Below are 19,324 nucleotides of genomic sequence, written 5' to 3' on the forward strand. Positions count from 1 at the left end.
AAAAAGCATCATACAAGGAGCCTCTCATAGTTTGTGCAATTTCCTACCTACCTAAGATTTCTTTCATTAAATTAATATTTCACACAAACATGTTTGATGGCTTTTGTTTCAATTCTCTTCAGAAAGAACTTTACTTGGCTGCAAATCCAAATATAGTGGATCAGATGGTGAAGTCTGCATAATCGGCACAAGAACTGGTAACATAAACCACAAGATCGGGAAAAAGTCAGATAATAAGACCAACAGTCCAAATGATCAAGAAAAACCGTCAAAAGGCTAGAAGAAACGGAGCCGACCAAGGAAAGATGGGCACAATACCGAGGCTACCACAAATAATGGAATCAACAAAAGTGAGATGTCAACTGTTGCATGTGATCCTGGTGCCAATAGAAGAATCTCCATTCCAAGCTAGTACAAGAAGAGCCCTTACAATAAACGGTAGAGTGTCATCATTAGTTCAGTTCTACCAGCATCTTTTACTATGGAGTTCAGGCTTGTGCTTCCATTGGCTACGTGCATCATGTGCTTTAGTTTAAACTTGTAGAGATGGAGTAATATCATTGCTTATATTGTTACTTTTCAATGTTTTACTCATAAACACTGCCCAGTACGTACTATGCATATATGGTTGATTCATAAACATCCATTGTACATAAGAGGCTGTTGCTTACTTGCTTGTCCTCCCACTTGGCGATGCTCGCTTTGGAGTTCTCCACTTGCTGCAATAATTCAAGCATATATGGTTGATTGCAATATGGTAGACCATTAAGTAATCATAAGCAGCATTGTATGATCTATATTTCTATAGTGTAGCAAGATGAATCACATCAACAAGATAATGTAAACTGAAATGACATCAGCTTTACTACTATCAATCAATTATATCAAGCTGTACATATTGTCCAAATGTGAAACAAATGATATAGTCCATAGAAACTATATCGACCGTAACAATTGCTTAAAGAAATGTGCATCCTTCAAAAGCCTGTAAACCCAGCAAACTAGAATCTAATGTCTGCTTCAAACTCATCTCAATACATTTTCCTTAGGGAATGCAATCTGGACAATAAATAATTAGCCAACAGTAGCAAGGAGAATCAAACATGGAGCAATATTTCTACTCACCAAATTTCTATCCAAAATAGAGAACAATAATCCAAAGAGCTACTGAAATCGCCAATCTAATAAAAAAAACTTAAACCCTTCTTGTTGCATAGCCATGTGCAGTTACGCGCACAGAATCGTTCACATAAATTGTGCATGATAGCTAGCTGAATAAAAACTGAGGATAATAGTTAGCTGAAGCCCAGTTACATGAGGACACTTACCTGCCTAGGCCGGTGTAAACAGTGTACCACTCAGCCAAAACATTAATGGAGCAAAGTGTTCAAATAAAAATATACAGAAGCCATGCATATATTTACCACAAACAAACTCCATATATTGCTATGAATTAAGAGGCTTTAATCTAAAAAAAATGAATAAAGAGGCTAGGACAACTTGCAGACCAGGAGTTGGTGTGTCAAGAAATGCAAATGTTCATTATGTTCCATTACTCCATTTTTTACTCAAGTCTTAGATAAGAAATGGATAGATCATTACCTCCAATTCAGGACAAGAGAGTATGTATGGTCCAATCACGAAATCTTACAAAGGGGTTGGCTGTTGACAAATCATGTACTTAATTGCTCAGCACATGCAGAATGAAATGCGGTTGCCTCCGTTGATGTAACCAAGCAGGGCACTGAAGCGGCGGCTGGGGCCCCTGGTGAGCGGAGAGGATGCGCGAGATTTCGCCGGCTGAGAGGTGCTTGCCCGTGTCGTTGACGTCGGGGTCCTGGCCGGGGTTGAGAGGAGCGAAGGGCCATAGGTCGCGCCACCGGGAGGAGAGGACCCGAGTGCGGCCGTTGTCCTTGGTGAGGAGAAGGGAGATTAATATGTCACCGACGACAGCATCTGGGAGGCTGCTGATACAGTCAACGAGCTCTTCCTCGCCTCCCTCTTCTTCCAGCCTTGTCCTCCTCTTCTTGGCGCTGGTGTTGGTGGCCATCAACGTAGCCCGCGGCGGCCGCCGGCCGTCAGGGATCGGTGCCGGGAATCGGAACGGTGCTGGAACGAACCTTGTTGAGGATCCCTTCTCTTGCGTGGGCTCGAGATGTGTGGAGTCTCCTGGTTTAAGCTGGCAGATGAATACATATGTGCTAACTGACTGCGGCTCCGATCCAAGGCACGCTGTTTCTGAGGAGCATGACGGGCCAAGGACTCAAAGGAATCGCTAGCTTGTTCTTCTCGGCGTGACTCCCTAGTAGGCCTGGTTGGTTTGCGTGTCTGATGCTGGCGCCAGCCTCTCATCGCCGTCACTTCACCACCGGCGGCACCATGTCACTTCACAGTTACCTTCGATCCGTCCGGCCGGGAGCGCACACCGTGGAGGCGCGAGCTCGCATGTGTATATGCTGGCTCCGATCCCTCACCTCTGCCTCTCGCCTCCGGTGTCGCGGAGGCGCAGCTGTTGCTTTCGTCGCTCCACACCGGGCGTGCTTGCAATCCATCTCAACGTTTCGAACCCCGAGGGACATCTTCTGTAGTTGAATTTCTAATCATGACACCTCGCATTCGCACCATGGACTGCTGGCCGCTGGGGAACCACGGGTGCTATGCCAGAGGTGACAGGCCTACTAGAAATTGATTTGAGGCTCAAATAAATGTAGTATCATTCTCCTTTTTTGCCTGCCATTGTTGTTATTCATCTTTGGTTTTCCAGAAGCAAAAGCTACCTATTTTATATATAAGACATTTGTTGCTCTGGCAAAAAGGACAGAGGATGTGTGGTACATCATGGTAGCTAATGAGAAAATAACTAGAAAATAAACAAAAATCTTGAAAGCTAAATTATATTTAATATATATTGGTTCCCAGGTGGACTAAAGCCATATATAGCTGTACAATAAAAAAAACTGAAACGGTTAGGAGCAGTATCAAAACCTGATCTATATATACAATGTAAATATAGTTTGGAGCAGAGGGTGAAGGTAGTCTATTATCATAATTCTTTTGCTATGGAGTAATACAAGAGAAATGAATGGTCAAAATATGAAATGGAACTACTCGTATCGACATCTTGTATCTACATTGCAGTTCTTCATCAGACCATAAAAAATTAACAAAAACACTATTAATACATAAAATGCAATCCAACCTTTTCCTTTTTCTTTTATTTTTTCTCAGCATTGGTTGCATTCCACCTCAATGTATCCACTATATATATATATATATATATATATATATATATATATATATATATATATATGTAGATTGCCCACCACATACAACATCAAATTTTACTTGCACTTATGTAGAGTAGGTTTTCGCCAATGTGACATCACCACTTGTCCAGTTGAATTGGCAGTGATACATTTTCACCGCCAGTTCACAAGTAGGTGGGTGTAGTGACCATTTTCACCGCCTGTTCATGGCAGTCCGTAGCATGAACAGATATGATAAGTGTTTTTACCATCGGTTCCAATGCAACCACGAACAAATGGTGATAAGAGTACAAACCACCATTTCCTTCCAGCATTGTTGCATCATTTTTTTCACCAAAATACTCATGCAGCCTCCAGACTTGGATACACAACAACAACTTATTTTAAGGTTGGTAACTAGCAGCACCCTATTTCTTTGGCTTGTATCATGCATTTTGTGATGGATTTGTTGGTAAGGCATTTTCTTAAACTTGAGACCAATTCATAATAAAATTGTTCATGGAGGTGCCCAAATTTTAAGGTCGTTATACATCAGTCACTTGCTTCAAGGTTGGTATCTAGCAATTCTTATAAATCCTAGCTTATTTGTTTCGTTAGATCATATTCAAATTTGTGTTGAATGTGAGGTATAGAGCCTCATTCTTCACTTGGAGGTCATTTCCCACTAAATTGGTTATGAATCCTACAATTATTTTTTGGAGGATATCTTCAATTTAATCATGACATCCTCTAATAATTTTGAATTCCAATTTCAATAAATGTTTCTTGAAATTTATTGAGTGACATCATTCATGGAATTGAGTGACTTAGACATATGGAGGCCATTTTATTTAATTTGAAATTAAAAAATTTAGAGGATGTTATTACCAAGGTTAACCGAACCGTCGGTAACCGGTCCGGTTTGACCGGTTACCGGTCAAACCGATCCGGTCCGGTTCCGATTCGGTCCGGTATGAAACCGGTCCAAATTCAAAATTTAAATTTGAATTCAAAAAAATGAAAAAATCCTAAAAATACTTCAAGGTGCAACGAATCTAATGGTGTCAAATTTTCTCCAAAATTCATTCATTTAACATACTTTTCAGGTATTTAAAGTTAAAAGAAAAAAGAAAAAGAAAAAAATGAGATGGCCCACTTGATAAACCGGTCTAACCGGCCGGTAAACCGGTCAAACCGGCCGGTAAACCGGTCTAACCGGCCGGTATACCGGTCCAAAACGGTTACACATGCGATTTTAAATTTGGATTTGAATTCAAACCGGTCAAACCGGCCGGTAAACCGGTCTAACCGGCCGGTAAACCGGTCTAACCGACCGGTATACCGGTACGAACCGGTTGAACTGAGTTTTTTGAATTCAAATTTGAATTTGACCGGTTTCTACCGGTAACCGGCCAAACCGGTCCGGTAAACCGGAACCGGTGGCCGGCGGTTACCGGTTAGCGGTCGGATACGTTAACCCTGGTTATTACTAAATTTAAGGTCACAGTTTAGGGGACATCATTCATTAGATTGAATTTCTTTCCTGTTTAATTGTTCAAAAATGGATTGAGGATGGATAATTTATGCTACGCCAGCTGAAGATTTGTAATTTTTCAACAGTTGACTCTTTTATGAGTACCATCAAGGCATACAACATAAATAATCTACATGATGGCTACGTGTAAAGCCAGTGCATTGATTGTAAAAATCGGAAGCAGTTTCACAGCATCGAGCAGATCCATTTTCATTTATTGTTTAGGGGCTTTATGTCCAACTACCGGATTTTAAATAAGCGCAGGAGGACAGTAAGAACGAACCTGATGAAGGCACAAGTCATGTGGTTGGTTACGCGAAAAGAAATGCAAATATGCGAGCGTTGTGTAATCAAAGCTAATTCTTTTCTTAAAGCAAATATGCGAGCGTTGTGTAATCAAAATTTTGCTATTTAATTTATAGGACAGCCTGGATATGCATCCATTCATGGTACATGTAGCTAACATTTGTTGCCCGAGCACAAGGACAGGATGTGGTACGTCATGGTAGCTACGATATAACGAGGACTTCCACATAAGAGGAGCTATAGTAGCCGACCAATTCCCATGAGGACAAAAGCCGTATATGCAAGGCAAGGAAATGAACAAAAGCTTGTTTACCTATACTATCAAAAATAGCTTGAAAGATAAATTGTATTTCATTCGTTCTTTCTTCTTAATAATCATGGTACCTTCAACATAAACACTTTTGTTGTATAGGCATCAATTTGGTCAAAGCCATAGCCAGTTCTCCTTTTTGAAGCCTCTCCGAACACCCATCATCTAGGCTAAAGTATACTCTCGATGAAATTTTCAAGTGTTTTTGTTATCTTTTGGTCCAGCATGTATCACAAATTGGAGTTAAAAATCTTGGGAATGACGCAGAAAGATTCTAAAGTACACACTTGATGAAATTTGCTAAGTACGTAGTTAATTATTTTGCTAGTCCTAATGAAAAAAAGGAAACACAGTTTATTCCCTTTTGACAAAAAATTATTAATCAGTTACTTTGTTTGTTCTTTATATTTTACACACCAGAGGCGTGTCATGCAATTACATCAGTTCCTGGTTGATGCACCTTTGGATCTAAATTGTCCTCCAGTTTCATGGTTGCGTTCTGATTCATTGCCGCATCTCTGAGGTACTGATACTGATAACCTGATCCCTTCCATTCCAATGCTAGAATTACCTAGAAATGTTGCCCATTTGACTAAATAAAACACAATTTTACATGCATATCTCAACCAATACAAACACCACTCACCACTTCACAAATGCTATACTAAGCATAGCTACGACTGTGCTCTTTTGCCCCTCATTGTGGTCGCATATATAAGAGACACACCGGCAGATTCCATGGATGAGTCTAGATATAGGGCAAACATGAGTAATGTTTCCTACATGAACCCTCTGGTGTACCATGCTATATATCTTCCTCAAATATACTCTGACACTATCATTATGTAGAAAATTAAAGGAGATGCCACGTGCCTAGCTAATTAGCGATATCCTTCTTTGCAACGATTAATGAAGATGAATACATTAGCAATAGAAGAAACCGTCAAAGCATATATTATTGTCACTACATGACCCTTTTTTTTCCAGCTATGCTCGCTAGCTATGCTCACTACGTTGATGGTTGGTACGTGGTTGAAGTTGGGAAAATGGCTTTGTTATGATTGCTATTTATTTGCCTGATTTGGAAAGAGCTAGGTTGAAGAATGATCTATGCTGCGCTCTTTACACAAGTGAATGAAACAAAAGACTAGAGTTAAGGAAGATTACTAGGTGTCTCAAAGCATTCAGAATGATCCATATATATGCAGATTGATTAGCAGATGCTGGTCAGAGAAATGCACCGGGTTCAAGCATTCTCTGAGTTCATCATTTCTATCCCATGGAAGGAGGATCTAGGTTGAAGAATTATCTATGCTGCGCTCTTTACACAAGTGAATGAAACAAAAGACTAGAGTTAAGGAAGATTACTAGGTGTCTCAAAGCATTCAAAATGATCCATATATATGCAGATTGATTAGCAGATGCTGGTCAGAGAAATGCACCGGGTTCAAGCATTCTCTGAGTTCATCATTTCTATCCCATGGAAGGACGATCAGGTCTCCCTTAATTTACAATCCTGATACCTCACACGCCTCACATGTCACATGCCTCATTGCAATGATTGTCAATGCGCGCACTAGGTGGATAGTGTAACATAGGTTTCCCCTTCAAAGACACGTTACTCTAAGATCGGAAAAGAGTAATATTGACTTCCTGTTCTGCTTGTAGCTGGAAGCAAGGGCCTTCTCAATAGTCCACAAACCCTTGGCTCGCAAAGTAGAGGGCATGCATCTTATATCAGGCAGATGGATGTAGTGAAACAATCTTATATATGGCTGGCAATGAGTATTGGCCATGAGGAAATGAATAAACACTTCTACCCACTATCTGTTATGCATCGTACTGCTTCATTAAACCATCAGTATATCAATCGAAACATTATTATATTTTGAGAACTGACAGACTATTAAAATGTCACATTGCAAAATTTCTTATTTTTTAGTTTATTCTTAATGACTGATAGCATCAACATGCACATTTTAATGGAGTAGTTTTTTTTATGTTCTTATCTTTTAGTATAGTCATATCAACAATTCAAAAAAAAGTATAGTCATATCAGGATTCAGTTCGGAACCCTAATATTTAATGACGAACTCAATAATTACTAATAATACCTCATTTTGTCCATGAAAGAGTGCCATCGCCTTGGATAGTCCAGAAACTTAACATTATACAATTGGCTGATCTGAATACTCAATCTCAGTGTCATTGTTGATTCTACTTGTTGTAACCATTAAGTAATTTGTACGTGAGGGAGCGAGGGGTACCTGTCAAATGGTCCCATAGATAATAGAAACAATGCAAACAACTTGCCACACATGTTGCATTGGGCATATCTATTTACATGTCCTTTGGGTCCATATATATCATCAGTTTTCACTCGTTTTTTTTTCAAAGTGAATGACATGAATACTTTCAGTATATATATTAGAGTTAACAAAAAGATGAGAGAATCCTCATCCGTCTACATCGACCCCTTGGGAAACACACAATTTGAGTATATCGTTTGGAGATATTTCACCAACTCAAAGGCATCACCTTCAGAGTTATTCCCAATCAGCCCTTTTAAACTCTCTGAGGAAAAGATCTCGTCTATAAATTAAAATTCTGACACCTCATTATAGGAGAGAATAAAATTGGTGTAATGGATGGATTGTATTAGCTTGAGGCCTCGGCCGGTATATATAAGAGTACAAGACTTAGGGTGCAAGGCAACCCCACCGGATATGTATGGCAGTCCGGATACAATATATAAACTACCAAATATACTCTAACACCCCCCGCAGTCACAGCGAGAGCACTGCAGACGGTGAGACTGGAGGAGAAGCCGAAGGTAGGAACCGACGGACTGACATCCCCCGCAGTTGTAGCATCGGCGCAATGCGGATGCTGCGACTGGAGAGAACCGGCGAGAAACTCATGCGGATGGCAGCCCTTTGTGCCGATGTGAAAGAAGCCGAACTGGAGCAACTAGCCGTGGTCGAGGAAGTCGTGCGTAGGGTAGCTGTGGTCGATGGTGAGCTGTCGAGGTCGCCGATGGTAAGGAGCCGCACAGGAAGCCGCGGGCGCACGAGGAAGCGCCATGGTGGAGGCGTAACGGAGACGACGCCGGAGACGAAGACGGCGACGCGTCGAGGCAGTCGAAGAGAGAGTCGATGCCGCATTCGACGCAGACACGCCATCGAGCAACTCATTCCCGGGTTTGCCAGACCCGTGAATGCATCGGGGACGATGGCACGCACCGGTGTTGCCAAGACCGGACGTGCGAGGGAGAGTGCACCACCAAGACGCCGTTGTCTGAGGGACCAGCAGAGAAGGCCTCCACGACGGTCGCAGGCGCATAAGAACGGCGAGGAAGAAGATGCCGATGCAGCCCGCAGTTGCTGGAGTAGACGAAGGGGTAGAAGTGGACGGCGACGATGGCGACGAGGTGGTGCTGGACGAAGCGACGAGGTAACCCCGGACGATCTGGCGCAAGGCCTGATGATCCGGAGGACGCGGCGGTGGAGCTCGATAAGGCGACGAAGAACTCGAACAGCTCGGTGAAGACCATGTGCGCGCAAGGCGCTCACTGATGTAGTCGTAGATGATATCGAAGATGCGGTCGAAGTGGCCGGCGTAGACGAAGTCGAGGACGTAGTTAGTGGCGGTGAAGATGCAACTATGAGGAACCCACGGACGGTACCGCTGCTGCCCGAAGAGGCGAAGCAGTGACCACCCTCCATAATCAGGGAAGATGCGCGCAATACGATGACAGACGTCACGGGAGCCAGGTGGATCATGCACGTCGGCTAATCAGACCGAGTATGCGCGAGGCGAGACGACGATGGGCGAAGTCGGTGGAGGCGTCCCGATTGGTGGAGGCGACGACGAGCCGGCGAAGATCGACGTGCGGACGAGGCGACGAGGTGTGCGGCACTGATAGGCGTCCCCTAGGGCACCGTCCATGTCGCTATGCCGCACAGTCGAAGACGAAGAAGAGGCCGGTGAAGTCGATGCTGATGTCGAAGTAGGCGTGCGGTCGACGGGTGGTGGGCGACTCAATCTCGAGCAGTGCTCGAGTAAAAAATAGAGAAATTACCATAAAAAACAAATCAGCAACAGCTCGTGTAGCACCTCTGGGTGCGCGTAGCACAATCCTCTCAATCTCCTCTTTTTCCTTATCTCCCATCACAGTCAACGACCGCATCTGGAGCGGAAGAAACATAGTGAGAGAGAGGGACAGCGGACGGCGATGAGGGAGGCGGGCGGCCGGCTCCCTGCGGCGGGAGGGGCCGCGGAAGGGCGGTTGAAGCCGGGCGGCTCCCTCCCTTGCGGCGGTTGGAGCCCGCGCGGGGAGAGGCGGCTGGAGCCCGCGCGGTGAAGGGGCGGCGCCGTCATGCATGCTGCCGGCGACGAGGTCGACGCGCTGTGTCGGGGCCCCTGCTGCCACCACGGCAGCACGGGGTAGGGCACGGACGCCGGAGGAGACTGCGGCTGCCACCACGGCAGCGCAGATCGGGGTCGTCGACGGCAGCTTTCATGGCGGCGGTGGCGAGGTACGTCACGATCTGCTGCTGCTAGATGTGAGGAAGGCGGCAGATTAACTCGATCCGCCGCGATGGAGGGCGCTGCCCCCGGCGGAGGTCATGGGGGACCTCCCTGGGGGCGCGCTAGGAGGCCGTCGAGGGGGCGCCCTGGATGGGAGCCGGGGGGGATGGCCGGCGGCGCGCAGGAGGCAGGAGTGGCGCTGGCGGCGCTAAGGTTAGGGCAGCGGAAGATAGCCTACGATCTCAAACCCTAATCTCGTGATACCATGTAGGAGAGAATAGAATTGGTGTAATGGATGGATTGTATTAGCTTGAGGCCTCGGCCGGTATATATAAGAGTACAAGACTTGGGGTGCAAGACAACCCCACCGGATATATATATGGCAGTCCGGATACAATATCTAAACTACCAAATATACTCTAACACTCACATACCTATATATATTAGCCATAGTAGCCATATGCTTCACAGTTGAATGCACTAATAATTGGCTCCATTTGAATCTGCAAGCACTCATGACAAGCTATATGTAACCTAAATTCTTTTGCCTTACTACCCATAACAAAGCAGACAGAGAAAGAGTAATATAGAGACTACAGGGTACAAGCTCTATTTATACTTCCCAACTGTAGATAACTAGCTAGTGGTTCTTCTTAATAGCTCGGCACCATTTGAATCTGCAAGCGCTCATGACAAGCTCTATATAACCTAAATTCTTTTGCCTTACCACCCATAACAAAGCAGATAGAGAAGAGTAATATATAGACTACATGGTACAAGCTCAATTTATACTTCTCAACTGTAGATAACTAGTGGTTCTTCTTAATACCTTGCAATCCTTAGCTTTGCAATAAGCAGAGGCCATTATATAGAAGGCAGGTGAACGAATGTACTCATAGAACTTTGGTGTACTAGAATTGTACCTACTTCGTATCTGTTTATACCGTACTGCTTCTTTGATCAAGCCTTCAGTAGACCGAGACATTAGCATGCGATAAATATAAAGACATTATTTAAGAGCAAGGCTAATAATGGTTCAATTCTAAAAGAAAATTAAATGGTGTCTAGAACATGCATGTAGAACTTGTCAAAAGCTGGCTGCTGGCTACTGGCTACATGGTTAGCAAAATTGTGATTGTCTTTTTGACTTCTCCTTGCATCCATTTTGCTAAGATAATTTTGAGTCAACCAAACTAATTATCATAAAAATCATCAAATTTATATTCCAGTATTTTAAGCATCACATGCACACATCCCATTACACAGTATCGGAACCTGATGTTTCAACAATACAAACGGCCCAACTTAAAGCAGAGGGCGAAGGTAGTGCTTTATAATAATACATCATCTCTTGTTACTAGAAAATATATATCGAGATTGGTGTTCATATCAATAGTTTACTATACCTTCATTTGCAAACTAGAAGCCACATGACACATTTTACAGCATGTAGAATATAAAAATTTTTGTGTCACTATTTTTTTTGCGAAACACAGTATAGATGTAAACGCTCACAAACGCACGCACGCTCATCTCTATAAATACACACACGCAACCCTATGAGCACCTCCAAGAGACTGAGCTGGTAGATCCTCAAGATTTACAAAGCCACCGCTGGCACCTCGCTATCGACGAGCACATTGTCTACCACTGAAAGAATAGCCCGTTAAATCTTGTTATAAATTCAGGAAAATGCGAGCATTAGTGCCGAGTTGAGGACTCGAACCTTGGTGGGTAGATTCCACCACAAAAAACCTTACCAGCTGAGCTATGCTCTATTCGCCCCCGTCGCTAATTTTATTACTCTAGCACAAGGTTTCCTTAGCATGAATGGGCACTAAAAAATTTCCCTTTTCTTTTGTTTTTTAGTATATATATCGTTGCATTCCACCTCAACTTTGCGTCAAGATGTTCTTTTCATAGTGTTCTATCGTTATATAGACCCTGTTTGGTTGTCTCCCTAACACACCTAACATAAATTTTTACTAATAATTAGAGGTACTAAATAAAATCGGTTTACAAAATTAACTTCACAATCCTGCGCTATTCCGCGAGACAAATCTAATAAGATCTTTGACCGCATAATTAGAGGGGAGTTACTGTAGCATTAATGTTGTATCCAATCATCGATTAATTATAGTCATTAGAATCGTCGCGAAAAGATACACCTATCCGTGAAGAGGTTTTATAAATAAATTTCGTTTAATACTTCATGCATATAAAATTCTCTCGTTGCGTTAGTTACTATAGGAGAAACCAAACAAGGTCATATATCCAACATAGCACAGATTGGAGGCTACGTGCCTGCACTGCAGCCCAAAAGGTGTCCCGGGGGCTCCGGCTCCCGGACGCGCTCGGGCTCGGCGCATAGAAGAGGAGCTGCGCTCACGGGCTCCCCATTCGGCCATTCGAATCCGAATAATCCAAATCCCCAAAAGAAAATAGCAAAAGAACAAAAAAGAAAAAAGAGAAGTGCTCGAGGTTCTTGCTCCGCGCTCACACTTTCCTCCTCCCACCTTCTCACATCCCCGCAGCCGCCTCCTCCTCCTCCGCAATCCCTGCTTCCGCCTCTCGTCGCCGGCAGCCTGCGCCCTCTCCGCCTGACCGCGCCGCCGAGCACGACGGGGGGCGCGGCCACCCCCCACTCTCCACTGGTGCCGGGCCGCTCGTGTGGATTGGAGCGGGGATCCAGCCGGAGTAGGGTCTCGGCGAGATGAGGAAGCTGGGACTCGCTGTGCTGATCCTGGTGGCATCCTTGCCGTGCTTATCTGCATCCGATCGCCAAGGTATACTACCGCCCCGCCATGTCCTTCCTGCAAGGTGGCGCTCTCGACCGCCGTCGCTCGCCTCCGTGCTTCCGCATGAGTGCGATTTTGGGAGACGTTAGCGAAACAAATGGGAATTCGGATGTACCCGTAGTCTGTTGCTGTGTTACTTATACGAAGTTCTGGGAAAGGGCTGGGCACTGGTTCTGGTTGGCGGGTGGGGACGTGGGGTGGCGCCTAGCCACCTAGGTAGCAGTTAGGCGGGCTTCATTGATGCTAGGCAATTAATCTAATGATTTGGTACTTGGCGGGAGGCTGTCGCCTTGCGCGGAGACGCCGCCTGGATGGCCAGGTGTCTGATTTTCAGGACAGCGGTTACAAATTTTCCTTATTGACATTGCAATTTGCAAGTGATATCTGGGAAACAGTTTAGCTCAACTTTAGTTACTACTTGATACTACTAATGATACCACATATTTCTGCAACTGCCAGCAACCAGCTCAATGTAGCATTTAATATGGGTGTACATGTACCATTATTTCAGGAAAAGCACACCAACATGCTCATTAATGTTACCTGAACAAACATACCAATGCAAGTAACATAACTGTCTATATGGCAATGTTCACATAACACACTAATATAAGGTGTTTTGGGTATAATGTCTTCGGACCTGTGATTGAGAGGAACCTTGCATGTGGGTACAAGTGTTGATGTAATTCTCTCAGTAGGTAATACAACATGCTTTTGTCTTCATTTTCACTCAGTTCACTAGAGGAAAGTGGAAAGTGTGTTCCTCAGAATTTATGCTTTGGATGGACATATAAGTTAGTTGGTGGTTATGGAGAAACCAAATTATTTTAGATCCTTTGGGGATGATGTAGGCATTTAATGTAGGCTAAGCTTTAATTGGATCTCTGGTTGTCAATGCTCACCTTATTAAAGCCAGATAACTGACGTTTGGCAGGGGATGCTTTATATGATATGAAACAAAAACTGAATGTTACCGGCGGCCAACTTTCTGATTGGAACCAAAATCAAGTTAACCCTTGTACGTGGAATTCTGTGATTTGTGACAATAACAACAATGTGGTTCAAGTGTAAGTTGTATCCCTTGTGCCCTTCTTTGTTTGCTTTCATTATATTCTGATGTTGTTGGAGCGCTTATGTTCCCCTCTCTTCTGATCCTGTTGGTTTTCTGACTCATCTTGATGCTGTCTCCTAGGACATTGGCTGCACGAGGATTCACTGGTGTTTTGTCACCAAAAATTGGAGAACTCCAGTATTTGAGTGTCCTGTGAGTAGAATCTCTTATTTGGTAGATTAAATAATAATTTTGACATAATTATTTTTCTAAACAATGAAATGGCTGACACTTCATTTACATTTGTTAAATTATTTTTTCAATTCTTTATATTTTTCAAAGTAGAAATTTATATAATCAGTACATCCAATAAAGTTATGTTGACTCAACTCCAGAATCCTTGGCTAGTCTACGAATCAGTCCCTCTATTCAACTTAATTATTCAAAGTTGCTTTTGTGGATAGACATGTCTAGCTTTTCTTCATCTGTTTAGCGAAACTGATTTTTTTGGTCAAATTCAAAGTGGGCTAGCCATCGATGAAGTAAACTAGGATGAACGCATTGTAGTTCAGAGGAATTGGTTTAAGCTCTGCTATTACTTGTAGATGTGTGTTGTACATGAACTAATGTTCAAGCTTGGTGCAATTTGATTTTCCGGTCCTTCTCTTGGACTACTATGAAACTTAAGCATATGATCTTGCAGGTCACTAGCTGGTAACAGGATTACTGGTAGTATACCTGAGGAGTTTGGTAATCTTTCTAGTTTGACAAGCTTAGATTTAGAAGATAACCTTTTGGTTGGAGAAATACCAGCTTCTCTTGGCAATCTTTCCAAGCTACAGCTGTTGTAAGTATTTTAAATTGTTGTTCCCTTCCTATAAATATATTTATGATGATGTGGCATTTTCATGTTTGCTCCCTTTCTTTCTCATAACCAGGATACTGAGTCAAAATAATTTTAATGGGCCAATTCCTGATAGCATAGCAAACATTTCAAGCTTGACAGACATGTAAGACTATCCCCTTGTTCCTGAGTATTATACCCTTCTAAGTTTCTGATAACTCGAGTCATTTAACTGTGCTTATCATGTGTTGACAAAATTATGTTTTAATGACAGCCGTCTGGCATATAATAATTTATCTGGGCAGATACCTGGTTCGCTGTTTCAAGTAGCACGTTACAAGTATGCCAAATTTGCTCTAAATGTTCATTTTTGTTATTATTTGGATTTTTTCTTGATTATGTCTGGTGATAAAACTCCATTTTTCCATGAGCAGCTTTTCTGGTAATCATTTAAATTGCGGACCCAACTTCCCCCATTCTTGTGCATCCAGCATATCCTATCAGAGTAAGCTGTGTTCGGACTACTGTATTTTTGAAATTACTAATGCATAGTAACTTGTCTGTAAGATAGATGGTTGCCTTATATATCATGAGATTCCTAAATTATTCTATAATTATCATCTTACAGGTGGATCCCATAGCTCAAAAATTGGCTTAATACTTGGAACAGTTGGTGGAGTAATAGGGCTTCTTATTGTGGGAGTTCTGTTTCTAATCTGTAACGCAAGGAGGAAAAGCCATCTGCGGGAAGTTTTTGTGGATGTAGCAGGTCCCATGCCTAGTTGATGTGTTGTTTTTGGTCTTCCACAGTAGTCATTAGTCAAACAGTCTTTCTAATGGCTTAGCAATACTGTTATCTCATAACAAATTGTAAATTTTTGAGCTGCCAAGCAACAAGCAAGTAAACATACCCCCTTGATACTTATTAATATACATCAGTTCTTGTGTTTCAGTTATTGAAATAAATGATTCCTAATTATTAATATACATCAGTTCTTGTGTTTCAGTTATTGAAATAAATGATTCCTAATCAGAATACATGAACCAGCGCATTAATTGGGCTTGTGTTTGCATTGGAACTTTATGCATTGACCTAAGTTCTATCACAATTCATGATCTGCAGGTGAGGATGATAGGCGAATTGCTTTTGGCCAGCTCAAAAGATTTGCATGGAGAGAGCTGCAGATTGCCACTGATAATTTCAATGAAAGAAATGTTCTTGGACAGGGAGGTTTCGGTAAAGTCTACAAGGGAGTTCTTCCAGACGCCACTAAGATTGCTGTAAAACGATTGACTGACTATGAGAGTCCTGGTGGGGAGGCTGCCTTCTTGCGTGAGGTTGAGCTGATTAGTGTTGCAGTTCACCGCAATCTCCTAAGGTTGATTGGCTTCTGTACGACACAAACAGAGCGCCTGCTGGTCTATCCATTTATGCAGAATTTGAGTGTTGCCTACCGCTTAAGAGGTATTAATTTTTGTACTTGTCTGTGCACCCCTCCTTTTCTATGTAGTTTGCTAAGATGTACCACCACTATTACCTACAAGGAGTTTTCTCTATTACTTCCCCTCGTTTTATGTACAGGTAGAACTTCACATTTTCATTGTATTAGTATATAACTAATTTTCCCATCAGTCAGAAAAATATTAACTTGTTTAGCCTTTTTCTGTTCAGTATTTAATGCTGGTCTCATGTCATGTGTATCCAATGTTCTATATGTTTTCCAGAGTTTAAGCCTGGAGAACCCATCCTAGACTGGCCTGCAAGGAAACGGGTGGCTATAGGCACGGCTCGTGGACTAGAGTATCTGCATGAACACTGCAACCCCAAGATCATACACCGTGATGTAAAAGCTGCGAATGTATTGCTTGATGAGGATTTTGAGCCTGTTGTTGGTGACTTTGGCCTGGCAAAGCTAGTGGATGTTCAGAAGACATCTGTGACAACACAAGTCCGTGGAACCATGGGTCACATAGCACCTGAGTACCTGTCCACTGGGAAGTCGTCTGAGCGAACTGATGTTTTTGGCTATGGGATCATGCTTCTTGAACTTGTGACTGGTCAGCGTGCTATTGACTTCTCACGGTTAGAAGAGGAAGATGATGTGCTATTGCTCGATCATGTAAGCCTTGTTTTACTCGAAAATTGGGTAGCTTTTCCCTTGCCACTTTTGGTACTAAAATTTTTATGTCTGCAACCATGATGTAACCTGATTCCTGTGTATGTTACGATGTGCCTGTAACTAAATGCAGGTAAAGAAGCTGCAGAGGGAAGGGCAGCTAGACTCAATTGTGGATGGCAACCTGAATCATAATTATGACAGTGAGGAGCTTGAGATGATTATACAGATAGCACTGCTGTGCACACAAGCATCACCAGAGGACCGGCCATCCATGTCAGAAGTGGTTAGGATGCTGGAAGGCGAGGGCTTGGCTGAGCGATGGGAGGAGTGGCAGCAGGTGGAGGTGACAAGGAGACAGGAGTATGAGCGGATGCAGCGGAGGTTTGACTGGAGAGAGGACTCTGTTTACAATCAGGAAGCTATAGAGCTATCTGCAGGTAGATGACAATCTGTGACAATGGATGGGCGTAAATGCAATGCAAGCCGTGTATGTACTGTATGTAACTGTTCTTATTTATATGTAGAGTACATATTAGATAGATATGTTCATAAGATTATTCGGACAAACTTGGTGAGCCACAGCATGAATGTGGATGGATAAATTGCAGTAGATAGATGAGGTAACTGTAATTATTTTTTGTTGGACATATCGGAGCTTAGGTTGTTTGCGCGCCATGTACTTTATTTAATATTCATCTGCATCTGTCAACTGTTTTTTAAGTATAGCAAGCTCATTGACACTATCGCAACAGTGGAGGCAGCTAGGCCATGGTGTGATTGGAAGGGTTCTTGCGTGGTGTCTGGAGTGCGCAATGAGCATAGGTTGGCATTGGTTTGTACGGTGACATCGCTGTCCCCATGCTTCAATTGTAGGATGGTATCCTGATACCTACTGTTCCTGTAAATGTATACTAGCCCTGTCTATATCCATTTCTTTCATGCCGTGGGTGCAAGTTATTTAAAACCTACTGAAGCACATCAAACTGCGTAAGGTACTATTCCTACACAATATATGTCAACACACCAGGACTCTCCTTAAGCAACACAAACATATATATAGGCAGGTCTCCATCAATTTCAACATATTAATAAGATCAGGTTACACCTAGAGCTGGATGCCGAACTCAAAACTTGCGAGCTGGCTCGGCTCAGATTGGTTCAATTGATTTTTTTAACTAGCTGATCAAGCAGCTAGTTTTCCTCGTTTCATTGACGAGCTGGCTCACGAGCTAACCAAGTTTGAGGGCTCAAGGGAACCAAATGGACCTAATCTGCTCAGCCTCCAAACTCCAAAGTACCGTCCCTGAGTGAGTTCTTTTCCTCTCCTCTTCTCAATTAATAAGCCCGATCAATTTTTTGTGAGTTGCGAACGCGCACATACTACAACGCCGAACCGCCGGGCGGCTGCAGCGACGCGATTACGGTAAGTCGGCAACGGGCGCACGCATTACATCACCGGCGGCTGCCGCAGATACGAACAGCCATGGATCGGCAACTAGAATAAAGGAACAAGCGCAACCGGAGATGGTCCATGCTGCCTCTGTCAATCACAATGGCAACAAAGGATTTAGTATGGTAAATTAACTTAGTTACACCAGGACAGGATCATTGAACGGTTCAGGTCACCCTAAAAACTTTTACATTTTTTCTACCATTGTTAATACACCGACAATTGTAGGCTTGTACCTAGTCTGACAATTATCTTTCAAAAAAAGTCTGACAATTGCAGGTCGCGCAACTTAGATTTCACGGTGAGGTTATGGGCTTGAGATCAGCCCAATAAACATAGTGGGCCAACAATTTTGGCATCATGAGCCCACCCAATGCATTCTTTGGGTTGGTTTGGGATGGGAATTTTTTGGATGGATCGGGTTGGATTTGTCGGGTTATGTAGTCCATGATCATGTTTAATTAGTTACACTTTCAAATTCAAGTACAACTTTAGGGGCTAAAATTTGTAATCACTGCTAGAAAACGGGCCACTCATCCCTGCACGTTAGTACCGGTCGAACTTTCGACTAGTACTAACGGCTCCATTTTGTACCGGTCAAAAAATCGGAGCCTATTAGTACCGGCTCGTGGCTCCAGCCGGTACTACGGTACTAAAGAGCCGGTACCGACACCGGTGCACAACAGCTAGGAGCCATTTAGTACCGGCTGGAGACACCAGCTCGCCTTCTTCCTCCCCGAGCCCGAGCCAACCATTTCTTCACCGAGCTCGGGGTGCTTCCATGGCGTGAGAGAGGAGGTGCTGCCCATTTTTTCAATTTTTGTGGGGATTCCACTCATTCAAGTGTGTCAAAGATTTGTAACTTCATTCTCTATTGTGTGATGGTATTTATTCTTTGTTTAACACTCCATATTTAGAGAAATTTAGAATTTTTAGAAAGAGTGAGTATGAGCTTGATTTTTTTTATTTATACATTGTTTTGAGATGTATAGAACTGATAAATTGAACATAGAGAAGATTTATTAGATAGTTTGAATATGCCTAATTTCTAATTATTATTTTCAGTTATTTTCAAATGTCCTGGTTAGTGTGTTAGTTTGTTTCCTTTTAGGTAGATAATTTTTTTGTTTTGTAAA

At 43.0% G+C, this 19,324-nt stretch overlaps 1 protein-coding gene across 1 annotated transcript; it reads left to right on the top strand.

The window, feature by feature from the left end:
• Positions 1-12,356: 12,356 nt before the first annotated feature.
• LOC120698152 (LRR receptor kinase SERK2) lies at positions 12,357-17,442 on the top strand. The gene is made up of 11 exons (XM_039981675.1): positions 12,357-12,711; positions 13,658-13,790; positions 13,916-13,987; positions 14,478-14,621; positions 14,713-14,784; positions 14,893-14,958; positions 15,053-15,123; positions 15,247-15,387; positions 15,742-16,083; positions 16,344-16,738; positions 16,869-17,442. The coding sequence occupies exons 1-11, from the start codon at positions 12,639-12,641 to the stop codon at positions 17,181-17,183; spliced, it is 1,824 nt and encodes a 607-aa protein (XP_039837609.1). The 5' UTR covers positions 12,357-12,638; the 3' UTR covers positions 17,184-17,442.
• Positions 17,443-19,324: the final 1,882 nt, after the last annotated feature.

Source organism: Panicum virgatum, chromosome 1K, assembly GCF_016808335.1.
Source record: "Panicum virgatum strain AP13 chromosome 1K, P.virgatum_v5, whole genome shotgun sequence".
Lineage (NCBI taxonomy): Eukaryota > Viridiplantae > Streptophyta > Magnoliopsida > Poales > Poaceae > Panicum > Panicum virgatum.